This window comes from Ceratotherium simum, chromosome 14, assembly GCF_057802395.1.
Source record: "Ceratotherium simum simum isolate JZ-2026a chromosome 14, ASM5780239v1, whole genome shotgun sequence".
Taxonomy (NCBI): Eukaryota; Metazoa; Chordata; class Mammalia; order Perissodactyla; family Rhinocerotidae; genus Ceratotherium; species Ceratotherium simum.
In genome coordinates, this window is record NC_141913.1 from 44992054 (window position 1) to 45017829 (window position 25776).

At 37.2% G+C, this 25776-nt stretch overlaps 1 protein-coding gene across 6 annotated transcripts in view; it reads left to right on the forward strand.

The window, feature by feature from the left end:
• WDR7 (WD repeat domain 7) overlaps nt 1-25776 on the forward strand; it is a 361544-nt gene that overhangs the window by 294639 nt on the left and 41129 nt on the right. For all 6 annotated transcript variants that reach the window (XM_087439267.1, XM_087439266.1, XM_087439270.1 and 3 more), the window contains one exon: nt 150-249. In XM_087439267.1, the coding sequence (XP_087295393.1) occupies nt 150-249 (100 nt within the window). The remainder of the gene's footprint in view (nt 1-149; nt 250-25776) is intronic.

Genomic DNA, 25776 nt, shown 5'->3' on the forward strand with positions numbered 1-25776 from the left:
AATCTAAATACATTAATTCTAGATATACTTATTTAAAAATGTATTTCAGAGCTGGCTTTAATCTTTGAAATTTGTTGCTCTCCAGTTCCATGTGCAGGTCATCTCACCTGGTTTTGTTTTTGTTTTTGTTGTTAAAATGTGAAATTCAGGTTCTACATGGTCAGCTATTATGAGAGGAATCACAGAATAGCAGTTGGAGCTCGCCATGGTTCAGTGGCCCTGTACGACATCCGGACTGGAAAATGTCAGGTAAATAAATCATTGTGACTTCCTCTCCATAAAGTGTGGAAGTTATTGAAAGGAGTGCGAGACTTGCACTTCACCAGTTGACGTGCTGAGCTGCTGGAACATTATGGATAATGCTAAAGGGATCAATAGTTTAATGAAGGACTCAAAGACGATAGAGCCCTCCCGTCTTTATTCACTGGGAATGGAGGGCTGCCTCAGATGCGTTCATAACGGAGCCCGGGGTAAGGTGGTACTGCTCACAAACTACTCGGCAATAAATCTTTTCAACAAAGTTTTCTGATTTTCGTATTTTTCCCATTGTTTTCTGAAAAGTTTGATATTACATTATTATGATTAATGGCTAAACAAAAATTAATTTTCCAACTAAGTAAAATGAGATATTTAGCAATTATAAGAGAGTGTTCTAGTCAGAGTTCAAGAAAAAAGGAATCACAGTAGCATTTAGTGTGTCTCTATAAAGAGGAAACTGATGCTCTATTTGAAGTAATATACTTTTTATACTTTTATAACTTTTTATGCTTTTATAACACTTAATTGTTTATGAAAAATTATTTTTGATGTTAATCTTGATCTTAATCACTTGATTCTAAAAGTGTACCAGTTGGGTGGACAGAGCAAGTCTAGCCCCACTTTAGATATAAGTGAATTGAAGCTCCGAGACTAAATCTCTTTTCCCAGAGGCACACTGTTAGTTAATGGCAAAACCAGCGCTAGGCTCTGCCATGATCGTGGTGAATTTATAATACTCATTAATAAATAGTTCCAAGTCATAACTTCTTATTTTTCATTGTGGCATTTATCGATGCTGATATATTCAACCATCTTAGGAATTATATTCAACTGTATTAGATTGATATGTTCAGCTGTATTAGGAATTTCCAGAAGGAATATGAAGAAATTCATAAGGATGTGGCTAAAATTTTAAACTGTCTTTTAAATTTAATAAGCAATTAATTCTCCAAAAGCTTCCCTGTCTGCTTTCCATGAAGTAGTTCTAAGAGATGGTAATCAAGTGTTGGGGGTAAAAGTTTCAGGGGTCAGATAAGTTTAGGGGATACCAGTTGAATGTTAAACATGTTTCTCTAGGCCTGCCTTCCCCGAACCTCTAATGTGTGAATGTGCATTGTTATATTTCCTGGGAGTGTGTGGAGTATGCACCATTTGCCACACTTATATACCTATTGAATTTTGTTTGTGTGCTGTTTTTTTTATTTAAGACATTAACTTTTCATTGGTGACCCTATTTCTTTACTCTGAACTCTCACTTTGAGCAGTGAAACCACTCTGAATACTTGCTTAAAAATTAAGTTACGTGTTGTTTATAATCACTCCTAAGAGAGACAGATTCTTCAAATAGCATTTTCAGAATCTCTTTTGGTAAGACAGTTTTAAAAAGTTGGGGTATATTATTACTAGCAGAGTTGAGAGAAATAAACCACAACATCTACCAGATAAAGACAAAAAACATAAAGTATACATTTCTTTATAGTTTTCTTCCCCCTAAGTTGCCTCAGTGAAGATCTTGGTAACATGCAAAAAACATAAATTATTTAAATATCTTATTCTTTTTAATTAAATTACTTGAGATACACTTATTAATCAAAGACATTCTTTCTTAACAGGAATTTGTAGTGCCATTCATATTCCATTTTATGTACATCATTTTAGTACATTTTAGACACTTCAGTGTCCCCATGATTTTTTTGTATCTCAGCTTCTTGATTTTGATACCCAGAATTATTATTAGTGTTACATGATTGAATAACCTTTATCTCCTAGTTCTGTGTGAAAATGAAGGTTACCCTTTCCACTCATCGTTCAGAACATGAAAACAAAGCTAAATCTCTAAAATCAATCTTAGCTACCTTTGCCAGTTACCAGTCATATCCAGTGACAACGAGCTCTTAAGGGATTCTCTTAATTCTTTTATGGTATTAGTGTTGTAGTATTTGAAATAAGTGAGTCAGCAGTTGAAACAGAATGCACAGGTGTGGTTGGCATGTTTAGAAGTGATGTTTTAGAGGTGAATCAAAGAACTAGGAATTTTGAACTAGGAATGCAGTAAAGCATTTCTTGCATTAACTACTGGAATCAGTTAACAGAGAGAGAGGGATAATTTTCCTAGCATGAGCAAAGACATATAGATATGACATAAAAAATGTAGAGGGGGGACCGGCCCTGTGGCCTAGTGGTTAAATTCGGCACACTCTGCTTCTACAGCCCAGGTTCAGTTCCCCGGTGCAGACCTACACTACTCGTCAGTGGCCATGCTGTGGTGGTGACCCACATACAAAATAGAGGCAGAAGGGCACAGATGTTAGCTCAGGGAGAATCTTCCTCAGCAAAAAAAAAAAAATGTAGAGGGATAATTAGTAGATTCATTGAATTCTAGGAGTGGGGTTCCAATTAGATGGAAAGATAAGACATAACCACCTAACTGGGGAGAGTCAACTGATGGGAAAATCTGCTGTGGCCTCTCCACGAGGCCAGAGGCTGAGAGAATGTCCATGGCTCCGCGGAAGTGGAGACCCAGTGACTCAGGAACTGGAGAGAGGGTCATATAGGTTCCCTGTCATTGTTGTTAGGTGGTTGGTAAAGATAGAATAGAAAAATTAAATCCCTTTCCCTTACCTTTTGGCATTGGCTTTTATCATTTTTTTTTTTTAATCGGTTTTCTTTCCGCCTGTTCTTGAGATTATGCAAAGCTGCAGGATTAATATGCATATCTGTCTGGAACATGAATTTTACTTACATCAAGGATTCATAGGCTATTGTTCAAATCTGCCTCCTGCTTATTTTAGTAAATAAAGTTTTACTGGAACACTGCCATGCTCATTTGTTTAAGGATTGTCCATGGCTGCTCGCACTCTAACAGCAGAGTTGAGCTGTTGTGGCCAGCAAAGACCGGCCACGTATATGGTCCGCAAAGCCTGAAATATTTACTGTATGACCCTTGACAGAAAAGGTTTGCTGACTGCTGACTTAGACAATTGAGGAGGAAGAGTTAACTAATTTAACTGAAAAGTGATTTAAAACAGTATAATGTAATATAGTGGAGAAAAATAATTGGAAACTTGTGCAGCTTGAATCCCATCTCCACCGCTTGTTAATTTCATAACCTTGGGAAAGTTTCCTAACTTCTCTGAGCTGAAGTTTGCTCACTGGAGAATAGTGATAGAAATAGTGCCTGTTACTGTGAGAAATAAGATAATTTATGTAAAATTCTTAGCACAGTGTCTGCCAAGTAGTATTCTGTAAATGTTGGTTATTATTATATTAAAATAAACTTGAAAACACATTACATTGCAATTAAATTACAATAATTTAAGAGAATGTTAAAGATAGAGCTTGAGACATCAGGATGTTTGTAGACTCTCAGGGCTGGGCGTTCATTCCCCTCCGTTAGGAGCATTCGGTGGAAAAGGTAAGCAGCACTGCCTTAGGCCATGTGTAGATTGCCTTTCCAAAGGCAGCTCTAGCCTCTGGTGTTAGGCTGAATCTCTACTGATTATGGAAATCAGAAACTTTGATGTAGTTCGATAGTTAAAATCCTGCTGTGCTGCTGACTGCGTTTTTACTTGGCAATGGCTAGCAATTTAGGAATATACCTGACTTGAATTTTGCTTAATTAAAAAAACGTAACTCCCTCTGAATGCTTAAATTTTGTTGGTAAGCAGTGTTCTTGATAAGCAGGTTAATTAAGTTCCGTGACTGTTTAGAGCTACAGGTATGTGTTGGTTAAATCAGCAATGGAAATCCTCCCTTTAGCAATATTTACCTTTGGTTTGGCAGACTTGATGTTATATCTCACTGATTTTCCAATCTTTTTTGAACACATTCTTTGTAATAAATAACTACTGGCTCTGTGCAAGATTCTCTTAGGCTCACATTAGCTAATTTTCTTCATGAAGTCTGTACTGTTATCTGATCCACTTTGGTAAACCTAGGTACTTATTTTCTTTCTTTTGGCATAGTGCTACAAAAAAGACAGTGATGTATGAGAGAAAGAAAGTGTGGCTGAAGGCTTATCTAAATCTTAAATTATTAAAAGAACTTTATTATTGAAATTTTTAAGTAAGCTCCTTAAAGAACTTTTTTTCTTTCTTTTTTTTTTTTTTTTTTTTGCTGAGGAAGATTCGCCCTGAGCTAACATCATCCATGCTAATCTTCCTCTATTTTTTAGTATGTGGGCTGCCAGGACAGCATGGCTGCTAACTGAGCGGTGTAGGTCTGTGCCCAGGAACCAAACCCAGGCCACCGAAGCAGAGCATGCCAGACTTAACCAATAGGCCACTGGGGCTGGCCCAAGAACTCGTTTTTGAAGCCCCATATTTTCTAGTGTCTGGTACATGGTAGATGCACAATAAAATACATGTTGATCAAATGAAACACCCTGAGTCTTGGGATAAAAAATATAATAAGAAATATAATATGACATGGTAAATGAAAACAAAGTGTACCTTAATTACAGCAAAAATATATTTGTAATTTAGGTATAGTTGTATTTTGGTATGTCAGAATCACCTCATCAAATTGTTGTTTCTCTATAAGGGATAATAGGAGATCTTTTCAGAAATAGCATAGAGAACTTCTTTCTTATGAGTCTTGAAAGATATACATATATTTCTGTAGTGGACCATGACCAGGCTGCCAGAGGCCAGATAATGAAAGGAAAAAATAGAAGTGAAGGTTGATTGTATGTATAGAACTGTGGCAACCAAGGTCTAGCTATAATCCTGTATAGAGCAGGAGGTAAATTCCAGAATGCTGATGTGTGCCCCATCATACATCCTAATGGTATAAAAAGCTATGAGCCTGCAGGGTGAGCTCCTCTGGCCTTGCAGATTCCTTGCTCCATGTGGATGGATGCATTGACTTTGAATGTCAGATGCACCTCCGTGAGGAAAGAAGGAGACCCCAGGGCTCTGCTTCCTTCACTTGCTTTACCCCTATCTCCTGAGTGTCCTCTCCCCTGCTCCTTTGCTAATTCAGCAGTATCGAAGTGAAAGCCACTCTGAACTCTGTCCAAGTCCATTTTCACTAGTCTTTAAACCTTGATTTATCCCATCGTTGTCCAGCCTGGCTTACCTTCCTTCTTCAGCCAACAAGACTTCACTGACTGGTCCAGCCATGTTGCTATATGCAGGCATCTGCCAACCATCTACCTAAACTAATGAGAAAACCGGAAAAATCACAACTACCTCCAAGTGAAGATGGAAGATGAGGAAGATTACCTCATTGTTTTCCTATAAAGCTCCTCTTCCCTCGTTCCCATTCTCCCTCAACTGCCAAGTAATTTTGAGAACTAGTCTTATTAGCTCATGGGGAGCATCTAATTCTGCTTCATTCATTGTGGCTCCAGGGCATGAGGCCTGGAGCGTATATAATTCTGGGGAAGTCTATTTAAGAAAAATCAGAGGCTTGTGCAAAAAAAAATGATATATATGTAATATCATGTATAGCTGTATATATATTTTCATTAGCTTCAGGGTAAATCTACCTTTACTGGCTCTGTTTAAAACTGCATTTTATAGTCCTTTCTGTAGGTACCATTCTACTTCTCTCCTTTCTCTTACTAAGTATTGAAGGAGTGGTCTATAGCCCCCCCTCTGCCCCACACCTTCTAGCTCCCACCTTTACAGAGCAACTGAAACCACACACTCAAACATCACTGAGGTTCTCTTGCCACATCCTTAGCAAGAGGTCTCTTGACCCCTTGGCATAGTTTAATATAACTGACTTTATTCTCTCCAGAATTCTGTCTTCTCTTGACTTCTGTAGCACTATCACTTGTCTTGGTTTTCATTTTACTATATCCTTAGCTGGAGTTCTTAATTTCTTGGGGTACACTAATGTTAATTCTTGTTATTTCACTGCCCAGAGCACAGGTTTCTTCATTCATCTGTTCTTCTTGCCTTTGGCTAAAAATCCATACATTATTATTGACCCCAGCTAGTCCCTCTGAGCAGGTGAGACAAATCAGGTCTACAGCCTGGGCCCAGCCTAAGCCCCAGCCCCATAGCTTTTAACTATCTGCTGAACATTTCCATTTAGATATCTTGTCATTGTCTCAAATTCAATGTGTTGGAAAAATCTCTCCAACCCTTACTTTCTACCAGCAAATTTTCTAACCTACCTTTTTCTGTTAATAGCACAATAATATAATGACACCACAATTCATCCTACCTCTCCTCTACCCATACATATCCAGTCACTGAGTTCAGTTAACTTTCTTTAGCTGTATACCTGAAATCTACCATTTCTTCTGCTAACAGCCTAAAATAGGCCCTTGACCTGTTCTTCAAGGCCTTTGAGATTCTGGCTTTGATCATCATACATCATCCCCTCCTCCTTTGAGAGATTGAATTGTTTTATTCAATAACACCATCCTCTATTATTTCCTATCGTGGTTCTCTCCCAGATTACATAGAAAGCATTCAAAAATATCTGTTGAATGATTTGTTGCAAACACACTGAAGATTTTAAGAGGTATTCCTAAATTACATTTGTCTTTAGATTATATTGAAATGTCTGACCCCACTAAGTATATGCAGTTAATATATACTCATAGGTGAAGCACTCCTGGTGAACAAAAATGCTGAGGATAACCCACATTAAAATAATGAATATTGGCTCTTTTTCGTTAATGTTTCTATTGAAATTTATTTTTGACCTTCCTTTGAATTCCTTATACCCCTTTTAAGTTATACAGCCCTCTCAAATTCTTTATCTGTACCCGTATTTCTGACTCAGGTAAATTATAATTATTTCTTTGATGGTATTTGTAATATACCAAATATAATATTAAATTCAGTTAGCAAATTATTTATTTCCTTTTCCTTACTAGAGAAGGCAGCATTAGAGAAGATTCTGGAGCCAAACTGCAAGGATTCGAATCCTTGCTCAGCTCTTATTAGTTTTGTGGCTTTGAGCACGTTATTTAAACTCTTTGGGCTTTAGTTTATTCATTTATAAAATGGGCACAGTAACCTTCATAACATTGTGTTGTAAAGATTAAAAGAATAAATATATGTAAAGCAAACGTCAGTCAATAGGTAAGTGCTTAAAAAATGTTAGCCATCATAATTATTATTTAGTCACTGATTGAATAAGGTGTAATCAGTCAGCCCCATTCTGTTCCCTCTTGCTGCTGTGTATACTACTTCATACCAGCTGGATCTGATACAGTTTCTTTCTTCTAAATTTTTTTTTCCTACTCTGTTTTCCTGGACTATTTGATTAATCTTACAAGTAGAATGAATAGAATATCAAACCAAGTAATTAGCAAATTTTAAGATTATACTTACTGATCTGTCCTCACCCATCTGTGTTTAATTGTTTCTTTGTCTATCCTGATTTTTTCCATAGCATTAATCTGTTGTCCTACTGATATATTTTTCTTTAGTGATTATAAATATTACCTTTAATGTTACTGCTATATTAGAATCTTTCTGAATAATTTTAGGCTCATTTTTAAATCCAATATTGTCAACTACCAGCACATCTGTCAGTTCTGGACACATCTGTTTCACATATTTGAAGTTTTATATTAATTAACCACCACTGGGTTTTTTTCAGGTACTTTATTACTGTATAATTTTTCACACTTGTTTTCTTCAACATCCTTTTTAAGATATAAAAGATTAGATCAATAATTCAGCTGTATTATTATTATTATTATTTTATTTTTATTTTTTTTCTGAGGAAGATTGGCCCTGAGCTAACATCCGTGCCCATCTTCCTCCACTTTATATAGGACGCTGCCACAGCATGGCTCGATAAGCAGTGCGTCAGTGCTCACGTGGTATCTAAACTGGAGAACCCCGGGCCACTGCAGCGGAGTGCGCACACTTAACCGCTTGCGCCACTGGGCTGGCCCCTATTATTATTATTATTATTATTATTATTATTAATTTTCAGTTTCTCATTTGTTGGGTGGTATAATTTTCTTTGTAGTTTCTCTTGCTTTCAATGGGGATAGTTGTGAATATTCTCATTCTTTCTCTCATTTGCATATTATATATTATTATTTATCCCTTTGTTACTTATCACTATTGAAATTCAGTCTAGTTTATATGTAAACTTACTTTTAATGTAACGTACAGAAGCCTTTTTTTTGCTGCATAGGCGGCCGGTTTTTTAACTCAAAAGGAAACTGTAGTTGGAATCTTAAGGTTTGTTTTTACCTGATTTTTCTTAGATTTGTAGTTGGTCTAAAGTTTTTCGTTCTGCTTTATCTCCTTGTCTAGCAGGCTATGGCCAATGCCCAATTCAGTTTCTTCTCTTTGTCAACATGAAGCTTCCTGTAAACAGTTTTTTTTCCTGATGAAAGTATTTTGTTTCCATTGACAATAGTAATGATCTAGTGATACCTAGCCAGTCAAAATTGAGTAGTTTGTGTAATTTCCCTCCCCCCATGAGAAGTCTAGATATAATGCTTGAATGATAGGCATTTACACTAGAACAAGGGTAGAGAAAGACATGTAGCAGCTGGTGAAGGAGGGAAGTCCACCTGCCTTTTTCTCTGGCATTCCATTTTTCTCCAAAATGAGATATGTTGATTGCTTCTTCCGATTATAAATGTAATTTATGCTCATTTAAAAAAATAACCTCAAGCAATAACAAAATATTTAAAGTGAAAAGTTAAAGTTCACTGTAACATATCCCTTAGAGTTAATTCCTGTTTAGCTGTTTGTTGTAAATACTTTTTGAGTCTTGTTTCTGTGATATACAAATATTATTCCCCCCTCCTCCTCAATAATATAATAGTTTTCTGCAATCTGTTTTTATTTTTACTTAACCGTATATCATCTCTCTCTGTGAATCCATACATCTCATTCAATAATAACAAGTATGTATTGAGTGCCTACTATTATCTGTAAATAAAACCAGCATGGATCCTGCCCTCATGGAGCTTCTCTTATAGTGAATGAAGACAAATAAGAAACTCAACAAGAAAATATCAGGCAGTGGTATGATAATACAACAGGATGACTGGCTACCTACTTTAGATGAGGTACTCCCGGGTGAGCACATTGAGGGGGTGGCATTTAACCTGGGACTGTGCAGCCATCCAGAGGAAGAGCACTGTAAGGACAAGGAACACTTAGTACAACGACTCAGGTGGAAACAACTTCGGAACGTTTGGGGAACAGAAAGAAGGCAAGTGCAGTGGGCATTTTGTGAGCAAGTGAAAGACGGATTTGAGATGGAGTTGGGTAGGAAGGCCGGGATCCCATCCTGAAGGCCAGGTTGGAGACTCAGATTTTATTCTAGAGCTATGGGATGCCCTTAGAGAATTTTAAGCAGAGAAATTATATGATGTGGTGTCTTTAAAATTATTTTTTGTTTGTTGTTTTTGGAAGGCTGTTTTCTTTATTTCACAACATTGGAATCATAATAAACACACTGCTCTGCAATTGAAAAAAAAATTTAATAGTGTATCATAGCTAGACTTCCAGGTCGAAAACCATTGATCTAATGTGTTTTTTATAAAATATAAAATACTTTATTCAACTGTTTTTCTGCTGATGAAACATTCATATTAAGTCCAGTTTTGTGTTCCTACAAACAAGGCTGCAGTACACATCTTTGAATATATGTTGTTATACACTGGTGCTTTTCTCTCTGTAGGATAGAATCCAAAAAGACGAATTGCTTTGATTCTTTTTTATTTTAAAAGATTGCTGGCTACTGAGCTGGCACTAGGGTTGTTGTAATAAAGATGGAGAAAAGTGGACAGATAAGGGATATGTTTTCAAAGCAGAGCCAATAAATCTTAATGATTGTTCAAATGTAAGGTGCAGGGTGGGGGGAGCAGTGGTGAGAGAAAGAGAAGAATTCAAGGATGACTCAAGTTTGAGTCATGAACAATTAGATGGATTATGGTGCCATTAACGACTGGGAGAAAAGCAGGCTAGGAGTAGGGATGAAGGTCAAGACTTAGTTATTGGACATATTAAATTTGGAGAGCTATTTTAATCTGTTTGAATGACTACATAGTGTTCCAATATACAGATGTAGGAGAATTCATTAACCAATCATCTATCAATAAACATTTAACCACCCCCAAATTATAAACAGTGCTACATTGAACAGCTTTATTTATATAGCTTTTTATGCCTATCTGATTTTTTTTTTTTTTAAAGATTTTATTTATTTATTTTTCCCCCAAAGCCCCAGTAGATAGTTGTATGTCATAGTTGCACATCCATTCTAGTTGCTGTATGTGGGACGCGGCCTCAGCATGGCCGGAGAAGCGGTGTGTCGGTGCTCTCCCGGGATCCGAACCCGGGCCGCCAACAGCGGAGCGCGCGCACTTAACCGCTAAGCCACGGGGCCGGCCCTGATTTTTTTTTTTTATGGTACCTTCCTGGATATATGGTGCTAGGTCAAAAAATTTGTACAGTTGATTGCCAGAATGCTCTGAAACTATTTCCCCACAGGTTGTAAGCATTAGTTTCTCCACACCCTCCCTAATATTCCTGTGAATAACAGAATGACTCTTGAACCATAGTTATTCTTATAAAAAAATGGAACCCCCACAGTTGATCTATTTTTCCTCTGTCATCTTAGACAACAGATTGTTTATTCATTTATTCATGATTTATTACTCATTTATAAAAAAAAATTTATGATGGCTCTTCTCTATGCCAGACACTGTATTCTATGCAAGAGATCAAAAAGTAAATATGAAATGTTTCTACCCTCAAGGAACTTATAATCTGGTATGGAAGACAGACATAAACCCATAGTTGAAATACTATGAGCATCCTTTCCAGGAGGGCAGTCTAGGGTCTTGTGGCAGAACAGGAGGAGCACTAGCCAAGGTTTGTTTAGGAGTCTACAGAGAATGTTCTGGAAGGGCTCTCTAAAGAAGAGAACATCAGAACTGAGCCATTAACAATTAGGAGTTAGGCAAAGAGGGGGAAGGCAAGGGACATTATTTCAGACAGAAGGCACAACATCTGCAAGAAAGCCCAGGGGAAGCATGCTTATCAAAAACTACAGAGAGGGGGGCCAGCCCCGTGGCTTAGTGGTTAAGAGCGCGCGCTCCGCTACTGGCGGCCCGGGTTCGGATCCCGGGCGCGCACCAAGGCACTGCCTCTCCGGCCATTCTGAGGCCGTGTCCCACATACAGCAACTAGAAGGACGTGCAACTATGACGTGCAACTATCTACTGGGGCTTTGGGGTGAGGGATGGGAAAGGAGGAGGATTGGCAATAGATGTTAGCTCAGAGCCGGTCTTCCCCAGCAAAAAGAGGAGAATTAGCATGGATATTAGCTCAGGGCTGATCTTCCTCACAAAAAAAAAAAAAAAATTAAAAAAAAATATTAAAAAACTACAGAGAGGAGCCAGCCCTGATGGCCTAGTGGTTAAAGTTCGTTGCTCTTACCACTTTGGCAGCCTTGGGTTCATTTCCGGTCACAGAACCACACCACTTGTCTGTCAGTTGCCATGCTGTGGTGGCTGCTCACATAGAAGAACTACAAGGACTTACAACTAGAATATACAGCCATGCACTGGGGCTTTGGGGAGGAAAAAAAAAAAAGAGGAAGATTGGCAACAGATGTTAGCTCATGGCAAATCCTTCCCTGTGGAAAAAAACTAGAGAGAGGTTTTCCCTGATACATGTGAATGGCTCAAATTACAGCAATTTTCAAATTAGCATTATACTGGGAATTGCACAAATCTTATGTGAAAAACAGTTATTCCAATAGGTAAGTAGAGGCACCTCCTATCTGTGATTTATTAAATGCTAAATCAGTAACATAGATTTTGTAAATAAAGTTATATAGTGTTAGCCAAGTGCTAAAGAAATAACTGAATGCTAGCATTTTCTATTAACTAAAATAATATTTTTAGGAAAAGAGGGGCTTGGCAAGATATGAAAATCTTTTCAGCATGGGATTTAAAGCATTCTAATGAAAATAAACCAGTGTAATTTTCTATAATACATTTAATTCTGGCAAGCACTCTAAGGTTACTACGTATCAAAAGAAAGCTAATATTCAAAACTCAACAGAAATGTCAGCAAACACCCCTCTATTAATAGAAGTTTGGAAAACAATGTGTTCTTCTCTCTAAAAATAACAAAGACTTTACTTCTAGTTAGGAGGAGCAAGGGACCTTAGGGATCTGGTGGACAGTAAGATTGATGGGTCTTTAAGACAGAGTTTTGAAGTTCCGGGCACAGTTTTCACTGAGCAGAAGTCTATAATGCTTATACATCAAGGACACTTGTGTGGTGATTGCAAAAATTGCAGTGAGGATTGACTACCGTACTTAGTCAGACAGTGACATTTTAGGTATTTTATTCCTGCTCTTTTCAGCAGCTGGTTTTATGGTAGGTGCTTCCTATGACACTCTGGAGCAACAACCAGAAATATGGCATCAGGGGTGATGATAAGATGAATGGTTGGAGAAGACAGTGGCTTCCTGACACTGTGTTGAAGAATTACCCAACAAGCTCCCCATTTTGAAAGTGAAATGCTATTTAGAGAAGAACCTCTAGGAAGAGAAACAGATGTCTGGAACGACGCTTGAAATTAGACCATCATTTATTCTGAAAGTTTAAAAATTTTAGAAGAATATTTTTAATTGGCTGTGTAGAGGAGTATTTTTCTGTTGTTTATTTACCACACCACTCATTGAGTATTTCTTATGTCTATGTTATACTTTGGCAGTATTCAAGATTTTTGGACCATGAAAGAAAATTAGATTCTTGGTAATATCTATAATTGGAAATTCGTGAGGCAGACTTCTACTGTTTACAAATCCAAAGTTATTACAACATCCTTGCAAAGAGCATTAGGTAGACCAAAATTTATTTTGATTCTCAAAATTCACATCATTTTTCATCTACATTTCTCAATGCCATTAAATTTCCTTCCTAGTCATTCTCTTTTTCCCTTCAACACATTAAAAAAAAAGTATCAATATCTAATGAAAGTATAAATGTCTATTCCACGTATATTTAGTCCACAAAATTAGAAAATGTTAGGTAGGAGAGTCCCAGTACACTGAATTCATTTTGGATTCACTGTCTTGTATTCTTTAATATAAGGTGCTTGAACAAGGCCTGGCATATAGTAGCCATTGAGTAAATATGAATCGGAAGTACTCTGAAACATATATAGTGAGGACATCAGTCTGTAGTTCATGACAGGTTCTAGAGAAATGTTGATGGCGATTTAAAGGAGCTGCTTGTCAAAATTTGGTAGCTCCCGTCTCAAATGGAGCTCGTGTCTAGTGGGGGAGGATGCAAATACACAGGTACCATAAAAGCCATCAGATCAGCACTGTGAGCACCAGAAGTTGCTCAGTTAATCAAAAATGTTACTCAAGTGTAGAATCATATACAAGGGTATACATTTTAAACATTTCATTTTAAGTCTTGTAAAGACAATTTTGTTCTCCATCTCTTTTGATGTGAGACCAAGGTCTTTTTTTTCTGTATTGGTCCACTGATTATAGTTTTGGAACATTTTTCTTCCTCAACCATATCTGCTTCTGTTTCTTTAAGTGGTTTAAAAAATTAAACATACTGATAAAACCGTCTCAGAGTATAATCCTAGATGATTGTGCTTTTTCCAATTCTTTCCAGTTGTCTCACACCTAATTTCATGAATGTGTATATGTCTTTATAAAGCCTTCTTCCCACTCATATTTTATAATTTTATATGGTACTTAATTCAACTACATATTTATATTGACAAGCACAACTAGCATAGCTTTGGTTAACTCCAGGTCACAGAGCTCAACTGGTGGAAACAGTAGCAAGTAGGCCTATTAACCCCTGGCATTCCTCATGTGGTGGGCGTCAGTCAGGATGTTTTACAGAGGGAATAGAGAGTATTGCTTAACCCCAAGAGTCAGTAAAGTGGAACTCAGTTAAGAGAGATTGTTGTAATACCTTCAATACATGGAACCTAGTAGTATTTACATGGGACTATGAAATGCAAAAGACAATGACTACTGGGGTGGACAAGGTATTTACAGTCTAGTAAGGATGACAAAGATGAGGCAGATAAGTACAATATAGTGTTTCAGTGCTACAATAGAATGTGACAGGCCACAGAGAAGGAGAGGGTGAATCCTTTGGAGGTAGGAGAAAAGAACAGAAAAGCTTCTTGAAGATTGTGGTATTTGAGCTGAGTCTTGAGAATGTGTTTCATAGGTACACAAGGAGGAAGAAAACTTTTCAGAGAGAGGATGAAGCATCAACAAAAGCACAGGGAAATTATTTAGCTTATAGTGCATCCCAGGAACTGTAAGGTGTTTTGCTATGCCAGGAGCAAAGGTTGCAAAGGAGTGTGGAAGTGTGATAGAAGAGGAGACAGAGAAAGCATAGTAGTTAGGAGGGGGTGAGATCATGGTAATCCTTTCCTGGATAGATTACTTCATAGTTTGGTGTCTCATAGGTCAGCAGTGACAAACTCAGATGCCTACAGAGACCAAGAAGGTAGCATAAATTAATAAAACAAGGTAAGCCCTCCTGGTTTATCTTTCATTTTTCTGTTTTTTGGTTTTTGTTGTTTTTTTTTTTGGTGAGGAAGATTAGCCCTGAGCTAACATCTGCTGCCAATCCTCCTCTTTTGCTGAGGAAGATTGGCCCTGAGTGAACATCTGTGCCCATCTTCCTCTACTTTATATGTGGGACACCTGCCACAGCATGGCTTGATAAGTGGTGCATAGGTCTGCACCCGGGATCTGAACCTGCAAACCCTGGGCCACCAAAGTGGAGCACATGAACTTAACCACTACGCCACCAGGCCAGCCCCTCATTTTTCATTTTTGATAGCACCATCCTAAAATATTTATCTTTCTTTTTAACACTACTCTCTATTAAAAAAAACAAAAGACAGTGTAAACCCCTAATAAAATGCCAACTGATACTCAACTTGAGTGTTAGGGATAGAATTGGGAGGAGTAGGGACTGTGGCCGACTGGAGAGCACATGCCCCATAAAGGGATCAGCCATGTTTTGGATGCTGTCAGTTGGTGGAATTGTGGGCTTAGTGTTGCTTGATCTGATTCTTCTTTTTTTTTTTTCCCCCTTTTTCTCCCCAAAGCCCCAGGAGATAGTTATAGGTCATAGTTGCACATCCTTCTAGTTGCTGTATGTGGGACACCGCCTCAGCATGGCCGGACAAGCAAAGCGTCCGTGCGCACCCGGGATCCGAACCTGGGCCGCCAGTAGCAGAGGGCGCACACTTAACCGCTAAGCCATGGGGCCAGCCCCTGATTTTTCAAGATAAGCTGAAAATCTGAGTTTTTATTTAAAAACCTCCCAATTTTTAAATTCTAGTGACTGATTTTAAAGTTTTTAGAGTCAATACTATGTTTGTTAGTTTTTACAATCAGTGCTATGCATAGCAGTGCATTCAGAGAAATCATTTGAAAAGTTTTAAGCAGGGGAGCAACAGGATCAGATATTCCATTTTGGAAGGTCAGGACTGCAGAGGATGGATTGAAGGTTGGCTCTTTGAGGCTTTGGTACCAATCCAGGCAACAGTAGATCAGGGCTTGATTGGTATCAGTGGCGGCTGGGTGAGGAAAAGGAGTAGGAAGCATGATGTATAGCAAATAGATTATGAAAAGCCTTAAAACACAGTGTTTTACATGTATACAATAAGTTAAAATATAAATTGATACCGTAATGAAAAAGTAGAAGCAACATTTTATGGAAAAAAAAAGGATGGGCTATGTATGAACTGGTAGGGAAGACAGACATGTAGAAGGAGAGATTTAGTTTAGGCATAGAGAGGAATTTTAAAAATAAAAGAATTGTGGAATTGTTGGAAAGATTCAATAGTTTGGATATTTCATCTGCAAAGTAATAGAAGCTACAGAAGAGGCTTTAAATTAAAGAATATGTTTGCTGTAACAAAACATCCAGAGGTAGCTGGGGAAGTGAGCAGCTCGATGGTATCGCCAGGGCCTGTGGTCTTTCCATCTCTCTGTTCCGCTGTGTTCAGTGTGTTGGCCTCAGGCTGGACTACCTCAGGATGCAGGGTGGCTGCCACAACCTGTGCAGAGGATACCATCCAGAGGCAGAAGGGAAAGGTTTTAAAAACAAATACACCCTCCGAGAAAGCCTGTTCTCATGTCTCAATTAACCAAAATTGCATCACAAACCCATTCTTAAACCTGTTGCTGGCAAAGAGACTGGAATTATCACGACTGACTAATTGAGATTCATTCCTGAGATGGCAGAAGGCTGTCACCCTCCCTGAGCACAGGGGATTGGCCTGAGGAAGGCAGCCAACTTTGCCTCCCCAAGGGAATTTGGTAACGTCTTCCCCGGAGTGTCGTAAGATATGATGAACAGGAAAAGAGGGTTGATGGCAGACTGCCGTTCCACTCACTGTCTCTGAGAACTTGAACAAGTTGCTACCCCTATTTAAACCAGTTTCCTCATCCATAAAAAGGGAATATTGTTAGGTCCTCTTGATTAATTGAGCTAACGTATTTAAGATATTTAGTTTCATGACTTTTACATTTTAAGTGCTCAATAAATGGTGGAGGTGGGTTCGTTAATAGTCATCTTTAAAGGTCAGTCTAGTTTTGAGGTTCCGAATTTGAAAGAGAACTTTTTGTCTTGGTCTAAGAACAAAACTCTTACCAATAAGAAGCATTTAAAAACTAAGTAGGCTAGTAATAAACTTACTTTAAAAGTATCAGCTTAGGGCCGGCCTTGTGGCTTAGCGGTTAAGTGCGCGCACTCCGCTGCTGGTTCGGATCCTGGGCGCGCACTGACGCACCGCTTCTCCGGCCATGCCGAGGCCGTGTCCCACATACAGCAACTAGAAGGATGTGCAGCTATAACATACAACTATCTACTGGGGCTTTGGGGGGGAAAAAAAAGGAGGATTGGCAATAGATGTTAGCTCAGAGCCAGTCTTCCTCAGCAAAAAGAGGAGGATTAGCATGGATATTAGCTCAGGGCTGATCTTCCTCAAAAAAAAAAAAAAAAGTGTCACCTTACCCCTTTATTCACACAGAAACAGTAAGCTGGGATGGAAAAGAACAGGATAAATTTCAGGAGATCTGGCTCTGATCCCTTCCCCTGCCCGGTCAAAGGCCGAGGGCCCCTTCCCTTCACTGAGCTGGAAGGAGAGGATTGCCCTTGATTACCTTACACTGTCCCTTATCCAAACCAGCTCAGCTGATTTTTGCTTCTGCTTCAGAGCTCTGAACAGCCACACTTGAAGACAGAGTAGGTGCTGAGACATATTGTGCATTTATTCCTTTGAATGTTTAACTATTCAAGCATTTCTGCTGTTCCCTCAATTTACATCTTAGTCTAGAATATTCATTAATGAGGAGAAAGGTACTAAAACATAGTTTGCTTTAAAAGGAATGACAGGAGCAAAAAAACATCTACATAATGGCCACCACACCAAATTAAATACTTCTTTCTTATATATAGTAAGAGGGTCCCTTAGTAGTAGTAATAAAACCAGCTGCCTTAAGCCTCTTGAATTTCTCTAGATGAACATCCCAACATATGGCATTGTTACCGTGTTGCTGTAATTTATGCAAATGTGTTGTCAGAGATGAATTAAAACTTATAGTTGTAAATCTACAAGGACACAGCTATAACTCACACAGATTTATTACTTGTAGACACGTATATCAAGCATCTGGAATTACTGCCTCTACCATAGACAGAGGTTAAAGAAGAAGGTAACAACTTACATGCCATTATACATACACAGCAGTTTGTCATTCAATGGTAGTGGTATGAATACAAAATACAGCAGGTGGGCCATCCTTCACCCAACCACAGTCTAATCGGCAAATTTCAGCAAGGATGCTGAAAGACAGAGCACCAAACAAAGAGTCAGAAAGTTTAGTCTTAGACCCAATTACTAACTTTGTTACTTAACTTCTCTGAGCCTACATTTACTAGGTATAAGACTATTTTTTTAAAACCTGTTAATACTACCCCAATACACTCTGCATAGTTTTTATGAGGTATCCATGCATGCATCCATTCGTTCATTCAACACACATTTATTGAGTACTTTCTCTATATCAGGCACACGTTACTTTTTTAGGCTAAAAGAAATAATTTAGTCCAACATCCTTATTTTTGCAAAAAAGCAAAGTGAGGCCAGAAAGATGAGGTGCTTTATAGAAGGATGTGAAAGGGCTTTTGAAATTGCAAAATGCATACAAGGGAACATAATTATTAATTGCAATACAAAGCCAATATGTCTTTTATATGATGATGTATATGTGTTTAGTTCTTCATGGATGTTTCCATCTGTCTAGGAGCTCCTTTTATATAAATTCAGTGAGCATTGTCATTTAGCATTGTTCTTTCCAAAACAGATGACATATCAGAATTATGTAGGGAATTTCAAAATAGATTGCTCCTACCTCAGACCTTCTGAATCAGAAGCTCTGAGGCAGGTACCCAGATATCTACATTTTTATAGGGTGCTCTCAGGTACCTCTAAAGCAGACTGGAGTTGAGAAACTCGGAGTTTACCAAATAAACTCAACAGATTACATGAGGAACAAATAATGTGTCGATTAACATTTTAAGTCCCCATGGTCTATAAAGTCAAATAATTTAAAAATAAGGAAGAATAGCTTGCGTTAGATCTAGAATCATATAAACTGAATTTGATGGGGAGGGTGGGTATTACCATTGAAAAGGCAATGTCACAACACTGAAAATGATTTAGAGGGGAAAAATCCATCATAATCCCCCCCCTTGGAGATTTTATGTTTATATATTACTTATTTACATGTATAACTATTTATAGGTATTTGCAGTCATAGTCTACATATCCTTATATTTGCTTTGAAATATTACATGAAATCATAAAATTTTAGTTTATGAGGTTTTAGTTATACCTTTCTATGCAGAAATTTCTGACTGTCCTGAGCTAAGTTGAGGCCAGAATCCCTAGGTTTTCATATTTGCATTGAGAATTTTTCTGTTATGTTATGCCAGCCCACCCTGACAGAGCTTTAAGCAACTCCTGTTGGGTGCACATAGCCTCCTTTTCTCTCCACGGTCCCCTGTTGTGATGACTTTTCTGTTCTTCAAACAGAGGCAGGAGGGAGCCTCTTCCAGATAAAATCACTAACAGAAAGTGTGCTTCCAGAAGTCACCAATCTCTGGTTAACTCCTTATAGCTTTGTCCCTAATTGGAAGTTTTCTCCAACTACTCAGATACAACACACAATTCGGTATGTCTCTGTCTCTTAGTATCTCTCACAATATGGTAGGATCTTTGCTCTTGCTGCAGCATCCATTCAAATTTATTAATTTAACAAATATTAAGTGTTTACTGTGTACCAGCTACTATGTTAGTGCTACACACTATTGAAATAATATATTTCTATTTAATGATTATAAGGAACTAACACTTCCTCCAGAGACCTAACTGGAAGAACGTTTTTAGCTGCCTTGCTTTTCCAAGTTGTGAATCCAGTGAAATTCTCATTATAAGAGCCACTTCTATATTTGGGGGAAACACTAAGCATTTAGTTTGTCAATTAATTCTTAATAATATGCCAAAAGAAATTATACACCAGGGAGATTTTATAGCAGAGCAAAAGAGACAAGACTGGAGAGATGGGCTAGAGCTAGGTCACAGCAGCCCTTGAGTCATGACAATCATTTAGGATGTCATGGGAAACTATTAAGAGTTCTAAGCAAGTGACTTGATCTGCTTTAACTGCTGTGTGGGGAATGGATTGAAGGAAGACAAAAGCGGAAACAGGAAGACCGGTTACAAGGCAGAAATGTCATCTCAGGTATCATCTCAGGCTAGAGATGACAACAGTCTAAACACGTATGGGGACAGTGAAGATAGAGAGAAGTGGACCAGTTTGAGATGAATTTGAAGATAAAATGAACTCATGATGAATTCGGTATGGAATTGAGAGCATGACGTGTTGAGGGTGATTCCCAGGTTTTCGGTGTGAGCAACTGAATAGATGGGAAACATTGGTAGAGGAGCAGATTTGTGGAATAAGAGGTGGTAGAAAATTAATCGCTCAGTTTTTGATGTTAACTTTGAGATGCGTAGTAAACATTCATGTGGAGCTGTCAAATATGTAGCCACATGCGTGGCTCTGGAGATAAACATTTAGACATTATGGGCATGTTGATGTATTTAGAACCATGGCAGTGGTTGAGTATACAGTAAGAAGAGAAGCGCCTGGGACAAAGTCCTAAAAAAATTCAACATTTAAAGATGAGATAGAAGAGATGCATCTGGCAAAAAACATAAGAATGGATGGTTTGAGGGCTTGAAGAAAATCAGAAGACTTTGGTGTCTTTAAGACCAAAAGAGGAGAGTGTCTCATGGAGGAAATGCTGCTGAAAGGTTAAGTAAGATAAAAATTAAGAGGACTATCAGATTTGGCAGCAGAAGGTTGTCGGTGACTCTATAAAAGCAGTCCCAGTGCTGTAGTGGGGGTAGAAGCCTGGCAGCGGGGCAGCAACGGTGTTGACCACTCTTTCAAGAAGTGTGACTGAAAATGAGACAGAGAAGAGAGGTAGCTAGGAGTAAATGTGGCATCAAGAGAGTTTTGCTTTTCGAGATACATATTTTCAAATGTGCTACAGAGTATTTAAGCGCTGAAGGAGAACACCTGACCCATGGTTTACCAAAGTAAAACATTTAGCAGTAGGAAAGGGTTTAAAACAGATGTGAAAGATATTGTTTTGGATTGGCCATGAAGAAAATACTCGTACATGTTGTCAGTATATTGATATATGTTAACTCTATTATTATGAACCACTTTAATATCAATTTAATGCCAATCCAAAGAATTCAAGTGGCATTAGGTCTATGCTAATGAGAGTAATGAAAGGACCATTAAGACAGACCTTTGAAATCAAAGACTAAGATAAAGAGCAATACCTTCATGCCCGACTTTAATAAGGGTCATTTGTCCAGGGTATTCCAAGACATGTGTTACTTTAAAATTTGGTAGATTTCAGAAGCACTCAGCTTCTGAGTATTCTTAAACGAAATTACTCAGTAATCCTGTATTTTTAGAATTAAAGGGCGTATCTTTTTTACCAAGGATGGAGCATTTTTTGGCTATATATAGCTCATATATTTGACTTATCAGATATACTTATATTTGATATAAATATATGGTGGCCAAAGCATTCTTTTTATATTAGCAAGAAAGATGTATCACTTTCCATGAGAACAGTTTTTAGAGCTTTCTCTTAATTTTCTCTGGACAAGAGAGGGGTAGGTTCAGTTTGTATTTCTGAATTTCCACCAAGGAAATACAGGTAGCCTCATGAGCTTGAGCTATTTTCTTATAGTTTAGCCATCTCACTGAAGAGAGAGCTTTACTCTAATTTTTCACCTTTTCCATAAAGCAAATAGAGAGCTGTTTACGTACAACAGCCTTTGTCTGGCTTTGGCATTGATTTTAAATCACCTGGATTGATCATGTGGTTATGGGACTTTAAAAAATCCCACCAAACACCAAAGCCTCTAAACACAATTAGAATTGAGAGGTTTTTAATCTGCTAGCATTATGTCCATAGGAGTATATTTTAAATTATCCTTAACTTATGCTCATGTTAGGTGGAAAAAAGCACTGTCCTAATGTATAGTGTCTGTGGTTTTGTAGATACTCTCTAAGCACATAGAAATGTTCCTAGTTTTCAAAATGAGGAAGCTTCTAAAATCTATGTCTGTCTTTGAGGGTTTCACAGCCTAAGCTGTTTCCTCAGCCAATAAGAGAAAGATATGCAAATGAGCCAGCTGTCATGTCACACACTCCTCCGAGGCAGGACAACAGCAGGACTTAGGCAAGCTGATCTCAACCAGATTTGACAAAGAGGTGGAAGGTCTAAAATTAAATAGGTCGACACAAATTCTCTAATAATAGGTAGATGTGAAGGGACAACGAGAGGTCCCATAGGAAAACTGCTTTTTAAAGACTGCTGATATCATTGCTTTCATTTCAGATTTCCCATCATCAGTGGCATCTCAGTCTGAACCATCTTATTTGATGATGAAACAGTCCTATTTTTCGCTAACGACTCTTTAGATTATTTCTGTAAGATTAGTGTTTTAACACTAGTAAATATTTATAAAGATTCAAACTACTTTAAAAAGCCAACTTTCCTTTCTTAAAGGCAGGTATTTTTCTAAGGCTTGCTATATATAGTACTTCAATTTTGTTGTCATGGTGACTAGATAATATAACTTTTCAAAAATGGAAACCTGCTTTTAACCATATTGTACCAACCTACTAGTCATAAATGTAGAGTTCAGAGTGGACAATTTATACTCAGTTCTTCTCGTAGCTAAAGTCTAAGTTTACTTTACAGACATCAGAATTCAATAATTACACACACACACAGTGAACTCCCCTCCAGTCTCCTAATAGTAAAGCATAGTAAGCCCCAACAAAGGAATTGTTTTTGAGTTCATGTTCATTCTTGTTCAAAATCATATGTCCCCAGAATAATTGTAATTTTGGAGTATTCTTATGGTAGCGCCTTACTAAACAATGTAGTACTGTTTTCCTCAATACCTGTAAATAATTGTCAGTGAATAAAAGAAAAAAGAAAGTCTCTTATCAATAGGCTGAACAAGTAGATATCATTCTGTTAAAGTGTAATTAAAATCCTACAAGAGATCAGTGCTTTGTTTCCTAAATTCACTCACGAGGCATTTAACGCGTTTGTAGTGTTTTCTTTTTTGACATTCTTTTGATATGGTGACAATGGGAACATATTGCAGTCTTTCCTATGACATTATGTTGGAGTGATGTTCACAGTATGTCACACTTGAGCTAGTGCACATTTTACTGCTTAAAGATGTTATTTTATCTCTTTGGGGAAAAAAAGAAACTTTGTGAAAAATAAGAAATAAACCGTAAAACGTTTTCCACTATTTTTTTCTTCGTGTTTCAAGAAAGATGGCTTTACATAGTAACTTAGAAATAACACCTAATGATTAACAGAATGATGGATGTGACGAATCACCTTTTTCTTGAGAAATAATAAATCAACATATTCCTACCCATAAATTTTTACTGAAAAACATGAAATATTAGCATCGTATATTTAACAAGGTGTCAGATACAAAAACTGTCGACAAAATGTTGCCCTCATAACCAGTAGATTATATTAAAATGGTATGTTCCTTTTTTGGGAAACAATTAAAGTAATTCAAATGTAATTTACAGTTTCATGGACATGATCTGCTTGACGTTATCAGTATTAAACCCCAAAGTGAAGAAAAGAAAACCTCCTGATACAGAATTTTTTACTCACGAAAATTTTGATTAAACTTTAATTTTAGGATTATAAATTGAAATAATTTGTAAGATCAGGGTTGCCCTTTTTATATTTAAGTAATTCCATCCTGGCCCCTGTTTAGGTAGCATTTTTTTCCCTTGTTCTGGTTTCATTTTTGGGCAGACATTATATTGAATTCTGTTTGGATTTTTTGGAAGCCTATTTGAAAGGTGAATTTGTGATGACGTGAAAGGCTAGTAGATTGTTAGTTGCACAGGAGGTTTGCTTTATTTCCATATGGGGGTGTTATTCCTGGAGTAGCCATAGTGTATTGTGGGAAGTGGAGCAGGGCAGTGTCCTTCCCCTGGCTGTATTGATTTGCCCTTCAGCTGTGTGCAGTGCGGAGAGAACCTCGGGCCTTGTTGTTGATTATCTACACAGTGTCTCTGGGAGCATTATTGACCCATTGCCGCTGACTGCCTGTGGCTCTTGATTTTTCACACCGTCTCCATGACGCTCATAATAAAACGTACTGTCTTATTGCTACTCAGCTCTGAGAGCCAACTGATTCAGCCTTAGAACACCACAATGTTTCTGGAGAACATTTATTGTATGTGGGGTAAATTGTCGTAGCAATTTTAGCATTCTGTCTTGTGTAGTTTTAATAGCTACCTCTATAGGAAGATTCCACACACACTATTATATTTGTATTGTCTTAAAAAAAGCCAGTCCTAGCTTTGCATGTATTGTTAACATGAAATTTTACATTATTTGTACAAAATTAATTTTAAAACATTGGGTTAATGAAAAGAATATTCTGTATTAACATTATACTTGACAAGTTGCTATAATGTTCATTTTCAAAACTAAATGTTGAATCATGTCACAAGGATTATGCTATGATTTGTTACCATAGTGAATGACAGTTTTTTGAAGTTTCTGATTATATTTAATTAACGTTTCTGATTTGCTACTGTCAAAATGTCCTCCATTATACATTTTAACTTTTGATAGGGTATCATGTTATAAGAAACCATGTAAAACATTTCTTCTTAGTTATCCTGGAAGATTTTTTTCTATTTAAGCTGTAATTAGTAGAAAATGGACTTCTTTGAGCATATATCTTTTTATTTTGTATGGGAGGTTTCATATATTTTAATATCAGATTATTTTAATTTTTATTTTCCATATATTTCCCAGTCCACAATTAACATTAATAATTCCTTTGTATCCTAAGTGTTAATTTGTAGTGTAGTGTTTGAAAAAGAGCTCAGAGATCCTAAGAAACAGACTTTGATTCTGTTGGTACAGAGAGAATAAAATTTCTTAAAATTTCATGTTTCTTAAAGACACTAAATATTTTAACCCACTGTAAGTACTATTATCAGTATAAACTGTAATATAGCTCAAAAGAAAGCAATTACTCTATTCTTGCCAGAAGTGGCTGGACATTTTTATAGAAAAGGTAAGTCAAAGCAAAAGTTGCAAGTGAGATTAATATTGTTGGTTACTTTTTACTGAAGTTATTTCATAGTGTTTGCGTTAGTCAGAACAACCAAAAATTTATTTATCAAACCTATTTTCAGTAAACTCAGATTTGGGGAATTTCAATAAAGCTAATTTCTGTTTATTAGTATGTGTCCAGCTTTATGAATTCCCTGAACTAGGGTCTGTTTCAAAAATGTTTGCTGTAACATAACAATATATTCAAATTATTTGTAGCTCACTGCTGGAAAGGGTTAATACTTTGACAGTTTATAACAGTGAGCTTTGATATTTAATTTTCTAACATTTTGAAATCATAATTCATTTGTGTTGATTGGTGGATTTAGTTCTTGTGTTTTCTTATTTTGTCGAATTTTAGTAGGTAGTTTTTATGTTTCAGGGATACATAGTCTTCTAAATGCATACCTTTTAAAATATTAAACTGTTGTAAAATAAGAATTTTTTAATTCAGGTTTTTAGCAAGCATTGCTGTTGGCTGGTGGAGGGCATAGCGTAGCCTCAGTACACGGCCTCTATTTTACAGATCTGCACAAAACCCCAAGCAACTAAGTTGTCTCTAATTTGAATCTAGTTGTTTCTCAGCTAATTTACTTTCGATTTGTGTCCACTTGATGTAAATAGAACCCAATGACAGAAAAATGAGAGGAAAGGCCTCCTACTTCTCATCCCTCCAAATTAGTGTTGTTGTTTTAAATTAAAAAATTAATTCTCCTCCATGCTTCTGCATGCCACACCTCAGGAAGTTTTAGGACAAATGTGATGAGGATTG